The sequence below is a fragment of the Cyrtonyx montezumae genome, unplaced genomic scaffold (genome assembly GCF_038088225.1).
Source record: "Cyrtonyx montezumae isolate F1298 unplaced genomic scaffold, pur_monq_1.0 scaffold_19, whole genome shotgun sequence".
NCBI classification, from domain to species: domain Eukaryota; kingdom Metazoa; phylum Chordata; class Aves; order Galliformes; family Odontophoridae; genus Cyrtonyx; species Cyrtonyx montezumae.
In genome coordinates, this window is record NW_027071925.1 from 4,843,395 (window position 1) to 4,864,611 (window position 21,217).

A 21,217-nucleotide genomic window follows, 5' to 3' on the forward strand; every position below is an offset into this window, starting at 1 on the left:
AAGAAGCACATGCTTGCCAGCTCCCTGCTTCCTTCCTGCTCTCCTGGGGCTTCCCTAACAAACTGAAGGACGTCAGTACCTGCGCTGCGGAAATATGGGGCTGTGCCCTCTGGGGTGTGCTCTGCTTTGAGTCACTCTGGTGCTCTGTAACCCTGCAGGTGGGAGAGGGAGAGGCAGCCTGGGGGGGTCCTGGCACCTCAGAGGGGGACTGTTCCCCGGAGAAGCTGCAGCCTGCAAGTGGTCCAAGGATCAGAATCACCTTGAGGTTATACTGGAGAGCAGAGGGGGAAAGGTAAAATGAGCCCACACCTCCTGGAGTCTGGGGGCAAGTCCCTTAGGAACAGGTTTGGGACAAACACCCGAGTGCTGGTCAGATTATTGCTGTTGCAGAAATAACAGAATTGGAGACGTTGCAGCTCCAGCAGTTTGTGTGCGTTTCCAGCATCGCTGTGCGTAGGGGAGTGACACTGACTGAAGGAATCGATGTGGGAATTGATGAGGTGGGGTCACGCTGCCCTCCCACCGCCTCCTGGAGGGGATGGCAGTGCTGTGCCCCGCTGCTCAGGGCTCAGCCTGTCCCACTGTGGGGTGCTGCTGCCCGTGGGCCGTGCGGGTGTTCCTGATCCTGCCGCGGTGCAGGCAGCCCACACTGAGCCGTGATAAAAATAAGCACAGACACCACGAGGCAGCTGTTCTCAACACCGCTGTTATTTATTGAAATTTATACAGGGAACGGTCCCCGTGAGACACATCTCTGATGCACGGGGGGGAATCCTGAGGGAATGGCCATGGGAAGTTGCAGCCTCGAGAGCGGCCGCTGATGTGCTGCTGTGTGCATCATCTCCCATCACACAGTGCTGCGAGCACTTTGTGCTAAATGGATCGAGAGCACCAACAACCACCACGGTTTTTTTCCCCCTGCGTTGTGGAGGATTTATCACTTGTTATCTGGGAGCGTGTCGCTCCTTACAGGATGATCTTAGCTAACGGTGCATTCAAGGAGCTGCATTGCTGGGTCCCAGTCCTGCAGGTGTGTGGTCTCGGGGGTGGCAGAGGCTGCGTGGGGTCACCCCTCTTTGCCCTGCTGCCGTAAGCAGGAGGAGCTCAGGACCAGGTGCCCTCAGGATGCATTTCCTTCTGTCTCAGTGGGGGTGAAGCGGGTGAGTCCTGAGAAGGACTTCTGTTCATTAAAAAGGAAATGATAATTAGCAGTAAGTCTCCCTTGGCTCCTCATCCTAAAATAGCACCATTTAACGTGTAGCCGTGAGCCAGCGCTCCGCCGTTCCCACCGTGACACCCTTCGCCCTTTGCTGCGGACAGTTCGGCTCTTTCTGTTTCGGACCCTCCCGCGTCACTCTCAGCCGAAGAACCGCGCGGTGACACAAAGGCTTTCGCGCCCCGCGGCCGCATTTAAGCCGTAGTTTCGCGCGCCCGCCACACCCGCTCCTTCTGCTCGGCGGCCGCGCGCCCTCTGCCGGCGGCACCGTGCGGGCGGGGGCACGGCGGCGCGCTCAGCTCCCGTGGTGAGAAACACTCGTGGTCCTTGGCCGGCAAACTGTGCTGTAGCACTTAGACATGCCGTGCTAGAGCTCTCTTCTGGAGGTGTGAAGTGACATAGCCACACTCACCCCTTTGGACGAGGCGTGTGTGCACTCGTGCTTCGGTGTTTGCAGAGGGGCGGTGCAGGAATCCCCCCCGAGCTGGGGAAGGAGCATCCCATACTTAATGATGAGTCGAAGCATCCCTGGCAAACACAGAGCTTTGGCTTGGTCAGCCTTTGCAGCATAAACAGCGAAGGGTAATTGGTGTGCAGCACTCTGTTTAACGGCACATAGCGTGCTGTGGTGTACAGAAGTTCCCTCTAATTAAACGTACAAGAATTGTTCCTCGGGGAGCTCCCCTCCGAACGAAGGGTTTTGTTGTGGTTGTCTCCCAGGTCCAAGCACTGTGCTCAGTGTGGGGTGGGGGAGCTCACACAGCAGCTGTGGGGCGGGTTGTTCCCTGGCTGGAAGGGAGCTGAACGCACTCGCATTGCCATACCAGCAAAGTTCACCGGTTCGTGCAGGCTGCCCAACCTGTCTGTGAGCAGAGGTTGAAGTCAGGTGCTTGGGGATAGAAAACCCACCCGTGCTGCAGGAGAATGACAAAGGGGCTTGTTTGTAAACTTGAGCCAGCAGATGAGGATCAAAAGCTCTCACAGATGCATTTTAGGCCGTGTAATTGCAGAACCTGTCTGCATAGCAGATTGCTTTCTACTCTACACGCTGTAGTTCTGTAACCTGCAGCTCTGCTGTCACCACTCCTTGTTCAGAAACACCTTAGCCACATACTTCCATTAAAATGAGGGATCACAGCAGTGCAGAGGATTGCACGTCTTCTGAGTGCGACGTCGCTGCTCTGATCTGCCTCAGTCTTTGCTGGGTGCAGTGTTCTGTACAGGATGGGTGGTCAGTGAGGACCCCTGCAGACATCCCCAGCAGCTCCCAAAGCCCTCTGGGGCCATGTCCACCCCATGGGTATGACATCTGCACCCAGGCTTTCCATTTACTCCAGCCAAGAGGTAGAGGCCATATACTGGACTCAAATCCAGGACCGTCTGCTTCGATCCCATTTGGAGGTTGTGTGGATGTGTGGATGCAGTTTTAGATTTCCTGGAACGATGACAGATCCCCTGGCCTTGTGCTGTAGATGCTGGGCTCTGTGTAGTGCAGCTCTGCCCATGCTGATGTGGGGAGGAATTTGCAAACCCTGCCTGTGTTTTCTCCTAGGAGCAGGAATGGTGGTCGACTGGGAACAAGAAACCGGGCTGCTCATGACCTCAGGAGATGTGAGGATAATCCGGATCTGGGACACAGACCGGGAGATGAAGGTGCAGGTGAGATCCATGTCCTGCTCAGCAGGACACTCCTGCAGTGCTGCCTGCACACGGGCAGAGCTGCTGGGACGTCCTGGGAGTGCTTTGCCGTGCTGCAGAAAGCAGGCAGGCCTGTTCACAAGCTTCCCAGTAGATAATCAGCCCTGGAGAAACACTGCGACGCTTGAACCCTGCAGAGCAGGATGATTAAGCCTACATTATTCTTAATTACTTTCACGTATTTCTTTTTCTCTGTGTAAATTAGGAAACACCAAAATTCAGGAGGTGAAAAGCTTTTAAATGCTGAGGCCTGGTGGTTGTGCTGCGAGTATCTAAAAAAGAGTTCCTTTTCTAATTACTAAAAGTGGCAGTGTTGAAATTGGAGCAGTTGGAACTTTCTGACTCAGTAACACTGGCAAACTGAAATTCAGCACAAGGAGCAGAAAGCGATGTGAGCTGAGCTAACAAAGGTGCTCCCCGCTCTTTGAACTGCAAGAAGTGCACCTCTGGAAGCGCTTCGGATGTAGCTGAAGGAGCAAGTACCTCATTTTCACTTCTGCTGCTTGTTCCTGCCTCAAAGACACGCTCTGCTCTCAGGCAGTTAGCGTGGCTGGCTGCAAACAGCCCTGGAGTTGGGTGCTCCAGCCAGCAGCTCCTTCCCTTGGCTGCGGCTGTGAATAGCAGCTAGGAAAGGTGAATGTGTGTGCCAGCAAAAATAGGAGCAAAGTGTGAAATGAGCTAATGCAGCTCTTAGCAGCCCTCCTGATTGTTATCCCACTTTTGCAGCGTTACTTGGTTTCCACTTGTTGTAACTGAGAAATGTTTTTCTTCATAGCAATCGTAGACATGACTCCGAGCAACTCTTTTGCTTATGGCAAACAAAAAGGGGAAGGAAACAGCATCAGTGAGAGCGCACAACGTGCTCCCAGCACAGCTCCTTGGGAGCTCCAGTTTTCTTTCTTCATGTCTTTTCTTTCGATGTGCACCGTGTGCCACCTAATGAGATCACTTGAATTGCTTGTCAGTGCTGGGTGGCACGGCCCCGCCGCTGTTTCTCGTGTGAGTGCTCTGTGGCCCCAAGGCTGTGTCTGCTCTGACACTGCTCCAGGGCTGCAGAGGTGCATAGGCTGTAATGACTATGGCATGCTCAGGTTTGGGTTTATATGAATTTCTGTATGTGCCATTAGGAGGTTTTACTTTCTACAGGTACATTCATCTTCCTTGACTAATCTCCTCTAAATATTTACTGTCCTGCCTGCTGTTCCAGTGGTGTTCACAGCTTACATCCAACAAACGTGGCTTATGGAGAAATAACCCCTCTGGCGATTTGTTTTATCTCAATAGATATACTTAATAAAGGATAATATGAATTTCTCCTTTCCAATACAGACCTTAACTTGATTTTGGCTTATAAATCTGAATGATTTACAAGAGCAGGTTTTGCTGGAGTCCCTCCCCTGTTCTCTTTGGGATGAGCTGTGGGATGCGTGGCTCTACCACACACAGCAGTGACCATCATCCCCAGGGTCATATTTCTGGTCAATCCAGAGAGCGTGGAGGAAGGCTGCACCACTGATGCAGTGCTGTGGTTTAACTGTGGTTTGGTTTTGGACTGATGTACAGAATGGGGAAAGGAGGAGGAGGACGGGGATGTGTCCCGCTTGGCAGCCTGCCTCTCGTGCCTCCTCCCGGGGGCTGCAGATGTCTCAGAGGACTCAGCTGGGCTTTGTGTGCTGTCTCCACAGGACATCCCCACCGGGGCAGACAGCTGTGTGACCAGCCTGTCCTGTGACTCCCATCGCTCACTGATCGTGGCAGGGTTGGGTGACGGCTCCATCCGCGTGTTCGACCGGAGGATGGCTCTGAGCGAATGGTAATCCCCGTGCTGCGTGGGACCCACACCTTCCTCTGCTGTGCCTTCACCACCTTTCCTCTCTCTGCTTGTTCCTCAGCCGTGTCATGACCTACCGAGAGCACACAGCCTGGGTGGTGAAGGCGTACCTGCAGAAACATCCTGAAGGCAACATCATGAGTGTCAGGTAGAAGGGATTTCACTGTTGGAGCCGTTTTCTCTTCGACACGGTTTGCTTTGCTGTTTAAAATCTGCCTCTGGTATTTCAGGAGCGAAAAGTGTGAAGCTCTTGAGTTTGACAGTTGCTTCAGTCATTAACTCCTGCTGCAAACTTGATGGCGAGAAGGCAGAAAGAAACACAAAGCTTTCTTTAGAAGCCTGTTAGTGAGGTTTGGGTGTAAACAAGAAAGTATCTGTGCTGAAATCACTATCACGAGGCGTGTGAGGGAGGCATCGAGTGAACCAGAAACCCGAGCTACATATAGCACCTCTTATGTTGTTGTTCTTTATTGCCAGCATCTTTGTGGGGTCATTTGAGATGGAACACGAGAAGGAAGGAGGTTTATGTTGCATCTGTTGGGCATATTGCTGCGCAGGATTACTTCACTATCTAGCAATTTTCTACACATAAATCCATTTCTGCAGCCTGGTAAATACTGCACAGAGAGCAGCATATACTCATTTGGCCATTAAAGAGCAGCAGAATATAATTTATTGTCACGATGCTACTGTTTGCACACAGAGAGGCTCTTTTTTCTTGGTGACAAAAAACAAACCCATTTTCTGCGATGCAGAACATTCCTGAAGTGGGGGATGGGTCAGCAAAAAATTATTAACATTTTTGGAGGGGGACTTAAGTGATGTGGCTGCCAGATTTGCCAGGCTCACATATGAGAGTTTTTAATCTTCCTTGCTGTAATCTCTTTCAACAATCCCGAGGCTCAGGCCTGCATACTTGGCCAGCCTGAGTCTGAAGGCTCATTTTTCCCCCTCCTCAATGTCCTTACCAGCAAACGGTGCTGTTTCTCAGGATTGAAAGGGTTTGAGAACGTGGTGTGCCTCAGCAGACAGGTCTGGTCTCATCCCAAAGGAACTCTGTTTCTTAGGACAAACAAACCCCATCACCCTCAGCTTCTCCCACTTTTCTCTTTCATTTGACAGCAAGATCCAAGAAAAACAAACGCTAGGTCACAGAGGGCCCCAGTATAACTGGTCCCTAAAGAATACTGCCAGGCATTGTATTGCTTACAGAGTACTCTGAATGACAGAGGATCTTTGCATCTGGACCAGAGATGGGAGTGCTGAAGACAGAATGTTTGGCACTGACCTGGGTCCTGTGGCCCTCATTGCTCAGCACTGGTTCACCACGCCATGCTTTGGTCAGCTTGAAACGAGTGCACTGTATATTTCATCTCTCTCAGTGTTTCCATCCAGTCTCCTGGATGTAAATTAACCTGGAGTTTAATTTCTCTGGAATTTCATTACGTGACAGCTGGAGTTGCAGCTTCTTATGATGATATAAGTAATCCTGTGTAGCAGCTTTTGATCAGTATTAGATATTCCGGAGGTAAGGAAACAGAAGGCAATATACTTCTTAATGTTTTTTCAGTTGTTCTGAACTCTGTGGTGTGATTCACAGTTGTACACAGTCATCAGGAACTTGAGGGGGAAAAAAAAAACACTTTAAAAGTTGTGGTGCCAGAAACCTTACGTCTGCTGCCAGGAGAGTAAGGTCAGGTGAGGTGACACTGCCTTTAGTTTCCATGAGAGATCTCTGCGTGTCTGTCCCTACACAGTCTCTTCTGAGAGGCACAGAGGAGCAGATGTGTCTTCACAAAATCTTCAGCCCCCTGTTCCAGGGTGGTAGGAGATGTGGCCACTTCTAACAGATGGAATTCTACTGAGTTATTTTAGAGAGACCACTTAACAACAAGAAACCATTTGTGTCAGAAGTGTGCTTGATCTACCGAGCGCAGCATCCTGTCACTGCTGCTGCTGCTTTCCCCACCCTCTGCTCTCTCATAAAGCCACGAGTGGGGCTGACACTGAGCCTGGGAGTGACACAGTGTTTGTCATCCCTGATCTGCAGAGCACTTTGGGCAGTGGGGACACACTCCTGTGTGCAGACATTGGGTGTAATGGATTGTATCAGCAGTTCCCATCTGGTTACTGTTTTCTAATACAATTTCCTACTTTGAAAAGAAGAGATTTGGTTTTGACATGTAGCTTAGTGCAGTGGATACGACATAACAGCAAAGGCACTTGTACTCAGGGATGGGCTGTAAGTGATAAAAGAACCAACGGATCTCTCCCAAGGGCGGAGGCAGAGCTGTTTGTGCAGCACTTAGTGCTTTGTGGATGGTACCAAATATAAACGACAGTGGAGAAGCTCAGCTGTGCTGGCAGAGGAGGCAGTGCTGCGTGCCTTCTCTCCTAACCTTCTGCTGGAGGTGGCCAGCTCGCAGACAGGCTCTGCTTGAGGGCTGCAGGACCTGGCCTGGGTGTGTCCTGATGTGAATCTCGTGTGTTGGCAGTGTGAACGGAGACGTGCGCTTCTTTGACCCGCGGATGCCGGAGTCCATGAAGGTCCTCCAGATAGTCAAAGGGCTGACGGCCCTTGACATTCACCCACAAGCCAACCTCTTTGCGTGGTAAGTTCTAGTTTCATCTTTTGCATCTCTGGAGTGAAAAGAGAGGGCAGTTTGACTCTGCAACATCACCCATGGCTTGTTTTAAACTCACCAAAAAAAATGCAGCTTCGTTCCCAGTTATTCTCTGCCTCTGCAGTGGTGCTGTAGGGTCTCAGTCCTACACCAGATCCTGGTTCAGTGTCAGCCTGTTTGTGTGGGCACGGAGCAGGGACCAGAGCCCGCTCTGCACAGCTCACCACGTTTCCTGTGTCTGTCCCACAGTGTAATAGGTAACTGTGGTTTGAGCCTTTCTGCAAATCTCTCTCCTGAGGTTGCCATGGTACAGTTCATGTTGGTCTCGCTGCTTATAAGAGCTCCTTGCACACCAGCCTGATGAGCAGCTTGGGTCTCTGCAGCTGAAAAAGGGTCTGGAGGCAAAATATCAGTGTTACCACACTGCTGTCAGTAACTGTCTTCTCTGGGTTCCTTTCAGTGGCTCAATGAATCAGTTCACTGCCATCTACAACGGAAATGGCGAGCTGATCAACAATATCAAATACTACGATGGTTTTATGGGACAGAGAGTTGGAGCCATCAGCTGCCTGGCTTTCCATCCTCACTGGGTCTGTATTCTCTTCTTGGATTTTGGTATTTCCATTTCTCAGTTAAAGTTGGCCTTAGGAGAGGGAAAAGCACAGAGATCCCCCCAGCACAGAGCAGGGCTGTCCCAGTTTTCTGAAGCTCCTCGAGCCCCTCTGCCCAGATCTTTTTGTGCTCCTCTGTCCTGTTTCACACGTCTGTGTGAAGGTCAACCTGCAGAGCAGACCAGCACACAGCTCCCAGCTGCTGAACCCTTCTGACCTGTGGCTCAGCTTGCTGTGCTGTCCCCATCGCTCTGGGGCTGCATTCTGGGGTGGCTGTGTGGTTCTCACTGCAGCACTCCTCCACGGTGTGGTTTGCCTGGAGAGGGGCAGTCTCTCATCCAGCATGCCAAGCTCTCTGTGCTTAGTTATTCCGTGCCTCCTCTGTTGCAGACAGCAGGCTGATCTGGGTGTCTCTGGGGCTGCTTTTACACTGTCACTTATGCGAGGCTGTAGGAAGACCTAATGCTGTGCAGCAGAAAAACAAAGAAATCAGATCTGCAGAAGCCAAAGGCACACACTCCTGCAGCGGGGGGAGAAGTGGCTCTTTAAATAAGCAAACACAAAACCCTCTCCAGCCCAGCTCTCCTTAGCGAGGATTATTCCTGGCCCTCTCAGTGCAGTGATGGTTAGTTCTCAGTCCAGGCGACCGTTCCTAACGAGCAGATCTGCAGCCATTTAGAAAAATGGTGTTACAGGTTGGCAACTCACAGCCTCCATAATTCTTCCCTGAGGCTGAAACGGGCACATCGCTCTCTGGGACAGCGTAGGTGCCGGCAGAAATGTCGTCAGAGCCGCGTTGGCAGATGCACTTCAGAGCTTTGCAGCATCTGGGCATTACTGCTGCAAATGTCGCTCACCACCTGTACACTGATCCCCACTCTGCCCTTTCCACAGCCTCATCTGGCAGTCGGGAGCAATGACTACTACATCTCGGTGTACTCGGTGGAGAAGCGGATCAGATAACGGCTCGAGGCGGCAGAGCCCCGGGGCAGGGCCGTGCCTCACCCACGGTGTACATAGCGAAATGATCCACTTGAATGTTTCGTGTTGGCTGCTGCTGCTGCAACCCGTGACTTGAACGTTTTGGTTCTGACTTAGCTACTGATGATTTTGGCAAGGGGGAAGAGAGACAATCTCCTGTTCTATATTATTATTATTTTTTTCATCTGTATCCTCTCAAAGCTACAGAAAAAGGAGTATTTTATTTTTGTTCCCGGCGGTTGGCTTCTCTGTTAGAAACACGGCTCCTGAGCTTGGATGAGGCAGTGCCCTCCAAGAAGGCTTTCTGTTTCAGTCTGAGCTTCCTCGTTCTGCTGGAGCATCGTTCAGGACTGATGTCAGCACTCACTGCAGCTCTGTGCATCCCAGCTGATGGTGGGGACCCCTCCGGTGCCACCGCCCTGTGCCAAACAGCCGTCCCTCAGCTGTCCCTGTGCTGCCTGGCTGCAGAGCTGCAGAGCTGCGTGGCTCCTGCACTGCCTGGGCTGGGCAGGGGGCTCAGAGCAGCGTCTCCATTGCGTGACCCCTGTTCTCATGTGGTTTCGCCTCCAGTGGAGGAAGCAGAAGACAGCGCAGCAGCGAGGGAAGGCAGAGATCCCGAGGAATGGGGCTTGGGGAGAAGACAGGAGCAGGGCAGGATGCTGTTGTGCCATAAGGTTGCACGTACAGGATGAGAGAGAAGAGAGCATGGCCATGGTGCATGCGTGGCTGTGGCTTGTCTGTGTCCCTGCAGAACAGGGCACGTATCCACACATGGTCTGAGCACAAAGGAATCACTGAGAGGGAAGGCAGCAGGTCCTCCTGCTTGGAGCAGCTCTGTCCCAGCCCCCCAGGGGCCAGGCAGCTCTGTTATCTGCACCTTCCCAGTCTGTGTAATGAGCGTTTCTATCCCTTGAAGCCCATGATGTGTCTGGAGATCAGCGTGGGGAACACAGGCGCTGAGGTGTGTGTTCCCTGGCCAAGGAAAATCACTGTGGCCACAGAGGTTGACTTCCTAAACCCAAAAAGTCCCCAGGCTCCCTCCTGTGTCTGCAGGCTCCCAGCACACTGACAGCGATGGAAAGGGGAGAGACATTCCCTTACTGCGTGAATGGCAGCTTCCCCTCCAGCACAGCTCCGCAGAGCGAGCCTGGCCCAGCACTGCTGCTCCCTGCACACCCCATAACGTCACCCCCCGTGTTTGGAGGCAGCAGGGTCGTGGAACTGAGCCGGAGTGGCTCTGTGGGGTTCACTGCAGGAGGAGCTGACCACGAAACGCTGCGTGCAGCTCCGGGTGCTCCGTGTGCTGAACTGCAGAGCAGTGCTGAGTGCTCCCCCCACAAAGGGCCGTCCGCAGGGCCACAGCTCCAAGGCTTTAAAGGAAGAAAACTACCTAAAATCCATCTCTGAGTTACCAGACGTTACTGACGATCTAACAGAGCTGTGCCTCCCGCTCCGGGGGCTCTGCCCAGCATGGGGTGGGGGGGGGCATGGTTAACCCATTAACATACACAGCTTGAAAGCAAGCCGTAGGTTTTTTTAACTTCTATCAGTGTATTCGTCCAAGGAGTGAGAACTGGCACAGCACGAGGGCACGTGGCTGCCAGGGGGTGCATTCGAGCCCACCTGGCCCCGTGTAGCTTTCATCCAAGCACTGTGTGTGTGGGTTTTGGGGGGGGTGGGGGTGGGGGAGAGGGCTGTGTTTCCGCAGGTGTGACGCAGAGATTCAATCATGGAGTTTAACCGAGGGCCTGGAGAGCATCCTACCTAAAAAGTTCACTTATCTCTATTTATTTTACAAAAAAAAAAAAAAATTAAACAAATATATATATATTAAAAATGAATAAATAAACCAACAGTAAAACCAACGCAACGATTGTAATGTGAGAGTCACAGCAATTACAAACAAATAAATGGTTAATAAAAAATAAATGCAGAAACTCTGATGGTCTGGGGATTGTTTCCTGGGGTGGGGGGGAGGGGAGGAGAGCAGAGCCAGCGTGGGAACACGAAGTGCTGCGGCTGTGGGGCTGTCCCTGCATCCCCCATCCCCTGTACTCATTTGCTATAAGCCCCATCCCCACTAGACCCACCCTGATGCCCCTTGCCCCACAGTCTCCTGTCCACCATCCCCTACACTCCCCCATCCCCTTGTATCTTCCTCCCATACCCCCCCGTGCCATACATCCCCCTCTGTTATATCCCCATTCCCTATAGCTGCTATGCTGTATGTCCCCACCATCCTTTATAGCCTCCGTGCCCTATAGATCCCTACCATCCCCTGTAGATCTTCTCATCTCCTACAGATTCCCAGCACCCCCTATAGCCCCTCCATCCCCTATAGATCTCCATACCCTTTAGCCCCCCCCATCCCTATGGGTCTCCTCTATCCCCTATAGATCCACACCACCCCCTATATGTTCTTATAGACCCCCAACTCCCCCTATAGCCTCCCCATCCCCGATAGATCTCCTACAGATCACCCCCTACCTATCCCCCTCCGCCTCCGTTCCCCGCAGTCCTCTCTCGCCCCACTGGCGCCCCCTGGCGGTGTCCCTGCGCGCGGCGCTCCCCCGTTCCGTCCGCGTTGTGCGGGGCGTGGCCCTTCGCGGCCACCGTCGCGGGGCGGCGCGGTGCTCCCGGGGCCGGAGCGGCGATGGGGAATCTGTTCGGGCGGAAGCGGCGGAGCCGCGTCACGGAGCAGGACAGGGCCGTGCTGGTGAGCGCGGGGCCGGGACCGCGGTGAGGGCCGCCCGGCCCCGCCCCGCCCCGCCCTGACCCGCTCCACTCTGTCCTCAGCAACTGAAGCAGCAGCGGGACAAGCTGCGGCAGTACCAGAAGCGGCTCAGCCTGGGCCTGGAGCGGGAGCGGGCGCTCGCCCGGCAGCTGCTGAAGGAGGGCAAGAAGGAGTAAGGGGCGGCCGAGCTTCGAGCGGGAGGGAGCGGACGTGCAGCGGCCCCGGAGCGGCCCCGAGCCCCGCACCGCTTCCCGGGGTCGGCTGCGCCGGGTGCGGCCCGGGCACGGTGGGCTTTGTGCCCCCAGCGCGTTTCTGCCTCGTGTCCCGCGTTCCGCCCATCGCGGCCCCGCGTCTTTCCCCGCGGTCGGTTCCTCTCCCGGGCTGTGTGTGTGTTACCCGCACGCAGGTGCAGCACCCCGCACGTTAAACCCCATTGGGTTCACGTGGGTACAGCTTTTGAGCCAGTCCAGGTCGCTCTCGACACCGTCCCTTCCATTGCATCGGGTGCACTGCTCAGCGTTGTGCACAGCACACTTGATCACTTATTGATAGTGATGTTGAAGAGCACTGGTCCTTTCTTCAGTACTGATCTCCCCTCCTGCTCTTTCCCCTCAGAAAAGCCATGCTCTTGCTGAAGAAGAAGCGTTACCAGGAGCAGCTGCTGGATAAGACAGACAACCAGATCAGCAACCTGGAGCGGATGGTGAGCACACGTAGGGCAGAAACAGGAGGGGCTGCCCTGGGGGTGCAGGACTGCACGTCAGCTGTGAGGTCCCAGCGGGGCCGTGGTACTGCCCACAGTGTCTGAAACCATCCTGGTGCTGTGACTCTGCTGTAAAGAATCAAGTGGCAGCACGCTGTGAGTCTGTGCTGCAGGCTGCGTGTTGTGTAAGTTCGTCACAGTGTGGGCAGCTGTGGTAGAAACTTTGTCCAGCTTGTCTCAGTACCTTGGTGTAGAAATGGATGTGTTTGGTATGGCCAGAGGAGTTACAGCCTAAGCTCACACTTGAGAAGCAGACAAAAGCCTGCTGGGTCTTGTTTTGCAGCTATGATTTTTTCTGTGTACGTTGTACTGCTGATACAACTTAAGCCTCCGCTGGGGCTGTTGGCCGTCTCCACCTTGCAGTTTCTCTGGGAGTCTTGGGAAGCTGTGTCAGGACTGGGACAGCTGTGACACTTCCCCCTGTTCCTGCTGTTTCAGGTCCAGGATATCGAGTTCACCCAGATCGAAATGAAGGTCATCGAGGGCCTGAAAATAGGCAATGAATGTCTGAACAAAATGCACCAGGTACGTGTGGTCGGCCCAGCACACTGTGAACACACCCTGAACTCAGCAGGATCCTGGGTGTCTCCCTGCAGGCCTCACTCACACGTGGATTTTGGCTCTTTTCCTCAGGTTATGTCAATAGAAGAAGTGGAAAGAATAATAGGTGAAACCCAGGATGCTGTGGAGTACCAGAGGGTACGTATGGTGTGTGTGGGTAGCTGTGAGCAGGCAGCCTGCCACGCTGTTTCTCTGGGGCAGTGTTCCCAGCCTTGTTTAAGAGCAGTCAGACTGGAAGTCCAACTCTCTCCCAGCTGCCTGCAGAAAAGTTAACTTTGTTGGTTTTCTGTTGGCACCCCTTCGTGCTGAGCATCTGTTGGTTTGGTGTATCCAGCTGTAAGCCACAGAGCTGCTGCTGGGTGCTGTTCTGAATGTGCCTTTTCCTCACCTGTGTAGCAAATAGATGAGATACTGGCTGGGAGCCTGACTGAGGAAGACGAAGATGCCATTCTAGAAGAATTAAACACTATCACTCAGGTAGGACTAACTTGATGGAATTACTTTCAACCCATGTTTTCAGGAAGCTGTTGGCAGAGGAGGAATAATCTGATTACCACTTGTGCTAGCTTACTCTGCCACAGATCCCAGTTACACCTGTTTGTGCCTAATTCCTGAGTCATCAGAGCTCAAGCTAATTGCTTCACACACAGTGATGGCTTGAAAATGAGATGATTTAAGGGCTGCACTGTATTTGCTGGCTGTTCCAGTCAATCAGCTGATTTCTGTTCTTGCTGGGTGGCTGTGCTGCTTTACTAAATGAAGATCTTGAAAGCCCTGGATCGTGCTCAGATGAATGGGAATCTGTGTGTGTTACCACTCTCAGTGGTGCCTTTGGCTCCTCCAAGCACTGCCCTGGCTTGGCTCCACTGCAGAAACATGCAGCCATGGAAAGTGAGGTGCAGAAGATCTGCAGCTAACATTTATTTGAGGAGATTTGTAGCTAACAGAGAGTCCTTATTAACTGTTACAAGCCCTGTTTTCATTTAGTGAGCGGCGCTGGAGCCCATAAGCCATCAGGTGGCATTTTCTTTGTGCAGTCTCTTCTGTCACTCGTGTGTTCCCAAAAAGTCTTTGCATGGAGCTGTGGTGCAAAGGTCTGTGAGCACTGCAGGCTCAGTGTCACGTGGGCTCTTTATTGTTGTTGCAGGAACAGTTGGAGCTTCCAGATGTTCCTTCTGAGCCGCTCCCAGAAGAGCCCCCAGGTATGTGCTGCCTCTCTGTGTGCTCCACATCCATCATCTCAGCTCTGTGCTCTCTTTACTGTCAGTGTTGTCCCAGCAGACATAAGGGGGTGCAGCCCTGCTGGGCCGGGCTTCCCTACGTGGCTCTGACAAACCCCATAGTGTTGAACCTTTTCCTTAAGAGCACCTCTGTGTGGGAGAAATCTGGGACAGGGAGGACAGGGCTTGTTTGGTTGCAGTACTTGTTTACTGAACACGGATCAGATGTCATCTCTGTGTTGACAGCAGGATGGCCAAACAAAATACAAGCTGCCCTGGCAGCAGGCAGCTGATTGAGCCCCACTTGGACTCATGTCATTTCTCCAAGAAATTTCTTGCTGTTCTGGGTCTGTGTTGGACAGGTAGCCAGCTGAAGTTGTGTCAGGCGCATCCAGAAAGTGTTTTAACTCCTGAAGTGCTGTGGGAAAGAGGGGCATGCTGCATAGGTACAGTTATTTATGATGATGGTGGCTTTCCAGGCACTGTGCAGGCATGTGTTGCTCTGTTGAGAAGCAGATCATCAGTCGTAGTTCATCTGCAGCAGGTGACTGCAGATTACTTCTGTCTCTCTGTAACAAGTTTCTTTTTCCTCCGCAGAAGCAGCACCCATCAAGAACAGGCCAAAACCAGAGCTGGTGGCAGCATCTTAACTCCCGTTTCTGGGGGTCCCCCCCATAACTTTCACCCAGGACAGTTTGCCATCCCAGCATGTGCTGGGAACAAGCAATGCCTCAGCAGCATCCCAGCTGTGCTGGGCAGATTGTGGAGCAGGATTCCCTGTGCAGGGCGGGGAACCTCGGCCAATCGATTATTGCTCTTGTATCAAGATTATTTTCTAGTGCTTTCTTTTTTTGTAACTTAAATTCTCAACTCACTCAGCTGCGCTGTCTTGGGATTAAATAACAACTCTAAAACTTCCAAAGCTGAACCCTTCTCTCCAGGTTTGATTTCAGCTCTAAATCTGCCTTTGCTCTGTCTGCATCCCCAGCCAGCCCTCCCCTTGGAGTCCTGTCTGAAGTGGCCATCCCAGGGCTGCTCTGAACCCTCCGGACCTTCCTCTGTTTGCATCTCTCTCAGCCCCTCTGCTTTTCCTCCCCTGGTTCTGTTCAGGAAGGGCCGGTGGTGCTGGCATGGCAGGATGCAGGCAGCCTGGGGGCTGCAGTGCTGTGTGTGTGAAGCTGGTGTAGCCAGGGTGTTCCGTGTGGGCACAGCATGGTGACTGCTCGTCTTTGCCTGCAGCAGTGCTCCTTGAGAGGGGAAAACCTCTCTGTGAGGCGAGGAGCTGGGCTGTCCCTGGGCATGAGTCAGAGGCGCTCATTGAGGATTCCTGCTCAGCTCCTGCTCTGCCTCTCCCAATTTGCTGGACCTGCAGAAGTCTGATGAGCCTGCCTGTGTTGGGAGCCACGAGTCACCCCGTGTGGCTTTGCTCTCCTTCATCAGCCTGCAGTGCTTTGCAGTGCTCAGTTGGGCTGGGATAACTGCTCTTCCAGCTGTCAGCTCCGTATTTCCTGGCCAGGCAGCAGAGAGGAGAGGTCGAGTGGGGATAGGTGAGCTCTGCAGTGTGCAGCTCCTCGTGTCAGCACTCACCAGAGATGCTGACGTGGCCGAGGTGCTGCCCAGGGCGTGCAGGAGGAGCTGTGCCTGGGAGCTGGTGGGGCTGCCAGCTTTGCAGGTGCTCATAGGAAGCTGCAGATCTTCGTTATCGCAGTCCCGAAGCCACAGCCCTTAATCCCTGTTTCTGTGTCAGAGCAGAAGGACCCAGAGGGCCCTCTGAGACTTTTAGTGACTGCTTTTGGGGATACATGACCTGGTGCTAGACAACACAGAGTGATCCTGGGGGCCGTGCTGCTCCAGCCCGTGGTGGTGAGTCAGCAGCAGCTGCGTTCTGTGCTTTTGAAGTCATGCTTTCTGTTCCACCTTCCCATGTGACATCCCACAGCCCGGTGTGAGCATCCACGAGGGGCAGGACATGGGGTGTGAGCAGCAGAGCCATCCCGAGCCCTGCAGCTGCTCTGTTTTCGGTTGCACCGTGCTGTCTCTCAATTAACGTCGCGTAACGAAGCTGCTGTTTCCGAATTGGAAGGACCGGTTTGAAGCGAGCACTGTGCTGAGCCCAGCGCTGATCCGTGCTGGAGCAGCCTCCCTGCAGCTGTGCGCAGGGCTGTCTCCTGGGATACGCTCTGCCGTGGTTTTTCTTTCTGCAAGGCTGTTGTTGCTGCCTCTGTTCCGTCCTGGGTGAGTGCAGTGCCCTCTTTTTCCACCAGAGAGAGCCTTTTCTTCGCGCTGCTGTCGCTGCCGTTGTTGCGGAGCGGTTTTTCCTTCAGCCTCCTTTACTCCGTTGCTGGCCTGCTGTCCGCGCGTTTAGTTGGACCCTATTTAATTTGTAACTCGTAGGAGCGGATGCTGGGCCCTCCCAGTACGGTCCTATAGGGACCTCTCCGTGGGGCACGGCTGTGGCTGTGCGCTCTGAGCAGACCCCGGCAGTGGGGCAGCCCCAGCAGACCCCCCCCCCGAGGCCGCAGCGTTGCTGGGCTGGGTGCTGAGCTGTGCTGCTCGGGGGGGGGGGGTGCAGAGTGGGGGGGGTTAATGCAGCCCCCTGCTTTGGGAAAGGCCTCTGACCTCGCAGGAAGGTTGCGAGCGGATCGCCGGCAGCTTCCCCTCCCGGTGCCTGTACCAAACAGATTGTACCGGTCTGCTCGGGAGGAAGCCCCAGGCGTGCCGTGTGACCTCTGTGGTGTGCTGTAACAATAAACAGTTTCTCATGGTTTCACCGATCCCCTCTCCCGGCCTCGTGTTTGCACGGTAGATGTTCTCCCACGAGCAGCATCTCCTTCGGACAGGCTCCAGTTCCCCGTTGCCCGCGAGGCAGAGGAGCATCGGCCTCGCACATGAGCTCGGGCTCAGCTTCCTTGTGAGCCTGGAGCTGTGTGCGCCCGCAGAGCCGCGGCGGTTTCTATGCCAACGCGGCCCCGGCGCTGGGGCTGATGGTGGTGCACCCCCGCGTGCAAACGGCTCCTCGAGTGTGCGTGGAAGCGTTGGGTGAGGGGCACACCCCGGTGCGTGGTGCTTCCCCCCGGCAGCGCCCGAAAATGGTTCGGCTTTGGGGGAGAAAAAGCCCCAATCCGTGCTGTGCCCACATTGGGAACAAAGCGGGTTTGTTGTGGGGCTGCACGGGAGCGTGACCTCTGCAGCTCCGAGCGCTGCCCTGAGCTCTGTGCCGTGACCGTGGTGCTCCTGGGGGGGACGTGGCCTCGGGTCACCACTCCTTCCCCACAGCACTGCCCCACACTGCGAGGAATGAGGTTCCTCGGGTGGTGCACACCCCGTGCCTTTGTGTGGCCATCAGCGGAGCCGCTCCTTGTCCCCACTGTGGGGTGGGGACCCACTGTGGGGGTGGGGACCGAGCTGTGCCCAGCGGGTGCAGCGAGTCACAGGGAGCCAGTGGAGGTGACCCTGGGGCTGTGCCCCAGCAGAGGGCTCCTGGCATTGAGGGGCTGTGCCCCCACCCCGGAGCACTGCAGCACGTGGCACCCGGTGACCCCAGCCCACGCTCCAGCAACGTGATGCCAAATCCCATCGTGCCCGTTGTGCAAATAACAAAAGCTATGCCTGTTATTCAGAAGTATCCCTAGAGATCTCCTTAGTGCGCTGTAATGCAGCATTACTCACGGATCTGGGAGCCGGGGCCAACCCACAGCCAGCAGAGCAGTGCCCAGCCTGGCCCTGCACCCCCCAGAGCAATATGGGCTGGGGCTGCCATGGGGCATCACCACGTCCTGCTCCTCCAGGCCTCGGCCAACCGAGCTCTGGGGCTGCCCCCTCTTTCCCTGCTCTTACCACCCACTGCTGCTGACCGACTTTGGGGGCTGGAGGAGCGCTGCACGGGGCCCCAAAGTGCTGTCACTGCCGGTTTGGGCTCTGCGCTGGATTTCAGTGCCACAGCTTCCACCTAATAAAATAAGAGCCGGAATTGTTCATCCTTTGCTAATCCTCAATAAATGGCTTTACTTGATTTGCTGTTTGTGCTCTGGGGGATTTAGCAGGCTGAGAGTTGCTGACACACGCGGGGAATCTCCAGTTTTTGGTTGCAGCTTCAAGACCTGACTCTACAAAACCGAAGGCAAAAACTCCCCTGTACCTCAAAGCACCGCGTGGCACAGCACTGGGGAAGGACCCACAGTGCGGGATGGACACAGTCAACCATGGGGCATTGGAGGTCACCGTGTGTCCCTGCAGCAGCTGGGGGCTTTATGGCACTGCTCAGTGCCCCATGGCACAGCTCGGGGCTCCGTGGCACTGCTCAGGGCTGGGCACAGGGCCGGGAAATGCACATTGATTGGAGCTGCCTGAGCCATGAGCCAAAGCAGCCGAGCGGGACAAGCCGGCCGGGGGAGCAGCTCCTGAGGTTGTGCTGGAGCCCATTAGGCCGATTTCCCAAAATGCTACTTCAGATGTCAGAAAAATCGTCTTAAAATGGTTTCAGAAAGAAATGAGTCCTGGCACAGCACGGAGAGGGTTCAGAGCAGAGTGCACGCAGCGCTTTCAGGACGCTGATGGGGAAAACATCTGCATGAGAGCGAAGGCACGGAGATTTCCTGGTGATCTCGCTGACATGTCAGCACTTGCAGGGGTGCTCCTGCCCTGTGCTGCACCGCTTGGAGGGGGGGGATCCCCGAGGGATCCCTGCGTCCTTCACATCCCAATGGGGCACAGTCGCAGGGTGACACGGGGCTGAGCAGGGAGTTGTCCCTGTCTCCAGGGGCCAATGGAGCCCTCGGCCCCACTGCCTTTGCCCATCAGCGCTGTGGTTCCATGCTGGCTCTGAGCACTGGGGTGAGTGACCCGGCCCGGAGTGCTGATCATTAAGAAGGAACCTAATGAAACTTCTAAAATAGCACCGTTTCCTCCACACACACCTGCAGCTGAACTGGGTGGATTACATAAGGTGGTGTTGCCACAGCAACTTCGCTCCACCCGGGGCTGGAGGTGGACGGTGCGGCGTGCGTGGATGTGCCATCATCCAGGGAAGGGGCTCGTGGGGAGGGGGTGGTCCTGAGCCCTGCTTTGGGGTCCTGCATGGCTGCTCCCCTGCATTGGGGTCCAAGGTGAGCAAGCACTGGGGTGCAAGGTGCAGGCAGGGGTTCTGCTGCCGGCCCCAGGGTGTGACGGGCACAGAGCGGAGAGCAGCCACGGGAATAGGGGGAATCCAGCTCTTAATGTGAGAATAAGGAACCCCGGAGGCTTCGAGCTTTGGGAGCAGGGGTGCGAGGGAGGGAGGCTGTCAGTATTCAGATTTCCTGGGGATAGAGATAAAGAGAAGCAGGAGACGGGAAGAAAGCGGAGCGGGGTGGAGGCTGGAAGCAGCGCGAGATTCTCTGCGGGTCGTCCCAGAAGGCCTCTTCCACGATGAGAAATTACAAATCCTTTTATCTTCTCCAGCAGAACAGCTTGTTTGAATTGCTGGGCTGTCACACTGGAATTAGATGCAAGAACCCCCCACCTCCGTGACGTGGCGAACAACTTACATAACGCAACTAAAAATAAGGCGATGGAGATGCGCGTGGCTGCTCGCTCCAAAGCACTTTGCCGGCAGTGGGAGCAGCCTTGGGCCTCATCCTGATCCTGGGTCTGCTTCTGGTCCTGGCCCCTGGGCCAGGAGCACTCTGCAGTGCCAGGCAGGTCCCTGCTGGAGGTCCCACGCACCCAATTGCAGCTGGGGGGGTCCCTGTTTCCCTTCCTGCCCTCCAGCCTCGGTGGGGAGGAGTTAAGCAGCTGGTGTAGGAAACTGCACACGTGGTGCGGATCCATCTCTGTCCTCAGGAGTGGGAAGCAGGGATGGAGCCAGGATGGAGCTGGGACAGATGCAGGCACACCCAAGGCTGAGCTGTGCCCCTGCTCCACATCAGGTGGATATGGGGAGGTGCAAGGGGGGGCAGTGGGGCGGCAGCAGGACAGCAGAAGAGCTATGGGGTAGAGATGTTGGCCACCTGGGGCTGATCCTGCCACTGGCCTTTGGTTTGGAGGGAGGAGATGGCTGAGGAGAGCACTCCTGGCTGCTAAGTGCTGCACTGTTTCCTGGGCCGAGGGCAGGAGGAGAAGGGGGGGGGGCTCATCCTGGGGGCAGGTGAGGACATCCACAGCAGTTTGTGCCATGGGATCTCTGGATGTGGGAGCACCTCAGTGTTGTGGTCACAGGGACAGGGATAGGGATGAGGGTAAGGACAGGGCCATGACCTGCAACGATGGTCCCACTCTTTCTTGGATGGTTTCTGATGTCCTTCCCCATCCAGCACTACACCATGCAGCACTGCACTGCCCCTCACTGCCCAGCACCACGCAGGCAGGAGCACAGGGCACAGCATGAGGTGCAGGGGGGTGTGCAGGGCAGCTACAGCTGTGGGGCACAGCATGGGGCACCACAAGGGGTGTGGGACAGTGTAAGAGAGGGATAGTGAGGAGTACTGGGGTGTAGGAGGAGGAGGTATTACAGGCTATAGGATGAGGCACATCAGGGGCTCATGAGTGGTATGGGATGGGGGTATAGGATGGGGTACGAGGTGGGAGTGGGTATTGGATCAGAAAGGATTATGGGATGGGAATGTGATGGGAGTGGGAATGAAGTATGGGATTGGAAAGGAATAAAGGGTTGGGATGGGAATGAGGTATGGAATAGTAATGGGGCGTGGATCTGGGATGGGAATGGGATGTGGGGTGTGGATGGGACGTGAGACAGGAACGGAGTATGAAATAGGAATGAGGTACGGAACGGGAACGGGAGATGGGATGGGATATGGAACGGAGAAGGTGGCTCGGGGTGGGTTGTACGGGGGGAACAGGTCGGGGCACGATGGGGCGTGCCCAGGACGCTGCCCCTCCCCGCGGGTGGGCCGTGGCGGTGCGGGGCGGTGCGGGGCGGGCGGGAGCTGATAAAAGCGGCGGTGCCGCTCCGCTGCGCTGCTCTCCGCTCCCACCGGCACT

At 55.0% G+C, this 21,217-nt stretch overlaps 2 protein-coding genes across 4 annotated transcripts in view; both read left to right on the forward strand.

Annotated features, from left to right (window-relative positions):
- RPTOR (regulatory associated protein of MTOR complex 1) overlaps positions 1–8,943 on the forward strand; it is a 117,818-nt gene extending 108,875 nt beyond the window's left edge. For all 3 annotated transcript variants that reach the window (XM_065735324.1, XM_065735325.1, XM_065735326.1), the window contains 6 exons: positions 2,769–2,875; positions 4,600–4,727; positions 4,807–4,893; positions 7,241–7,357; positions 7,830–7,959; positions 8,875–8,943. In XM_065735324.1, the coding sequence (XP_065591396.1) occupies positions 2,769–2,875; positions 4,600–4,727; positions 4,807–4,893; positions 7,241–7,357; positions 7,830–7,959; positions 8,875–8,943 (638 nt within the window). The remainder of the gene's footprint in view (positions 1–2,768; positions 2,876–4,599; positions 4,728–4,806; positions 4,894–7,240; positions 7,358–7,829; positions 7,960–8,874) is intronic.
- Positions 8,944–11,603: 2,660 nt separating this feature from the next.
- On the forward strand, positions 11,604–15,167 carry CHMP6 (charged multivesicular body protein 6). Its single transcript, XM_065735320.1, has 8 exons — positions 11,604–11,677; positions 11,758–11,867; positions 12,311–12,398; positions 12,897–12,983; positions 13,092–13,157; positions 13,416–13,496; positions 14,167–14,221; positions 14,837–15,167. Exons 1-8 carry the CDS (start codon positions 11,615–11,617, stop codon positions 14,887–14,889), a joined length of 603 nt encoding a protein of 200 aa, XP_065591392.1. The 5' UTR covers positions 11,604–11,614; the 3' UTR covers positions 14,890–15,167.
- Positions 15,168–21,217: the final 6,050 nt, after the last annotated feature.

Bases quoted from the DNA above. Each gene is read 5' to 3' on its own strand.
- CHMP6 (XM_065735320.1), top strand. From the start codon at position 11,615: ATGGGGAATCTGTTCGGGCGGAAGCGGCGGAGCCGCGTCACGGAGCAG. The intron at 11,868-12,310 runs GTAAGGGGCGGC...CTTTCCCCTCAG, and splicing joins CTGAAGGAGGGCAAGAAGGA to AAAAGCCATGCTCTTGCTGA. The intron at 14,222-14,836 runs GTATGTGCTGCC...TTTCCTCCGCAG, and splicing joins GCTCCCAGAAGAGCCCCCAG to AAGCAGCACCCATCAAGAAC.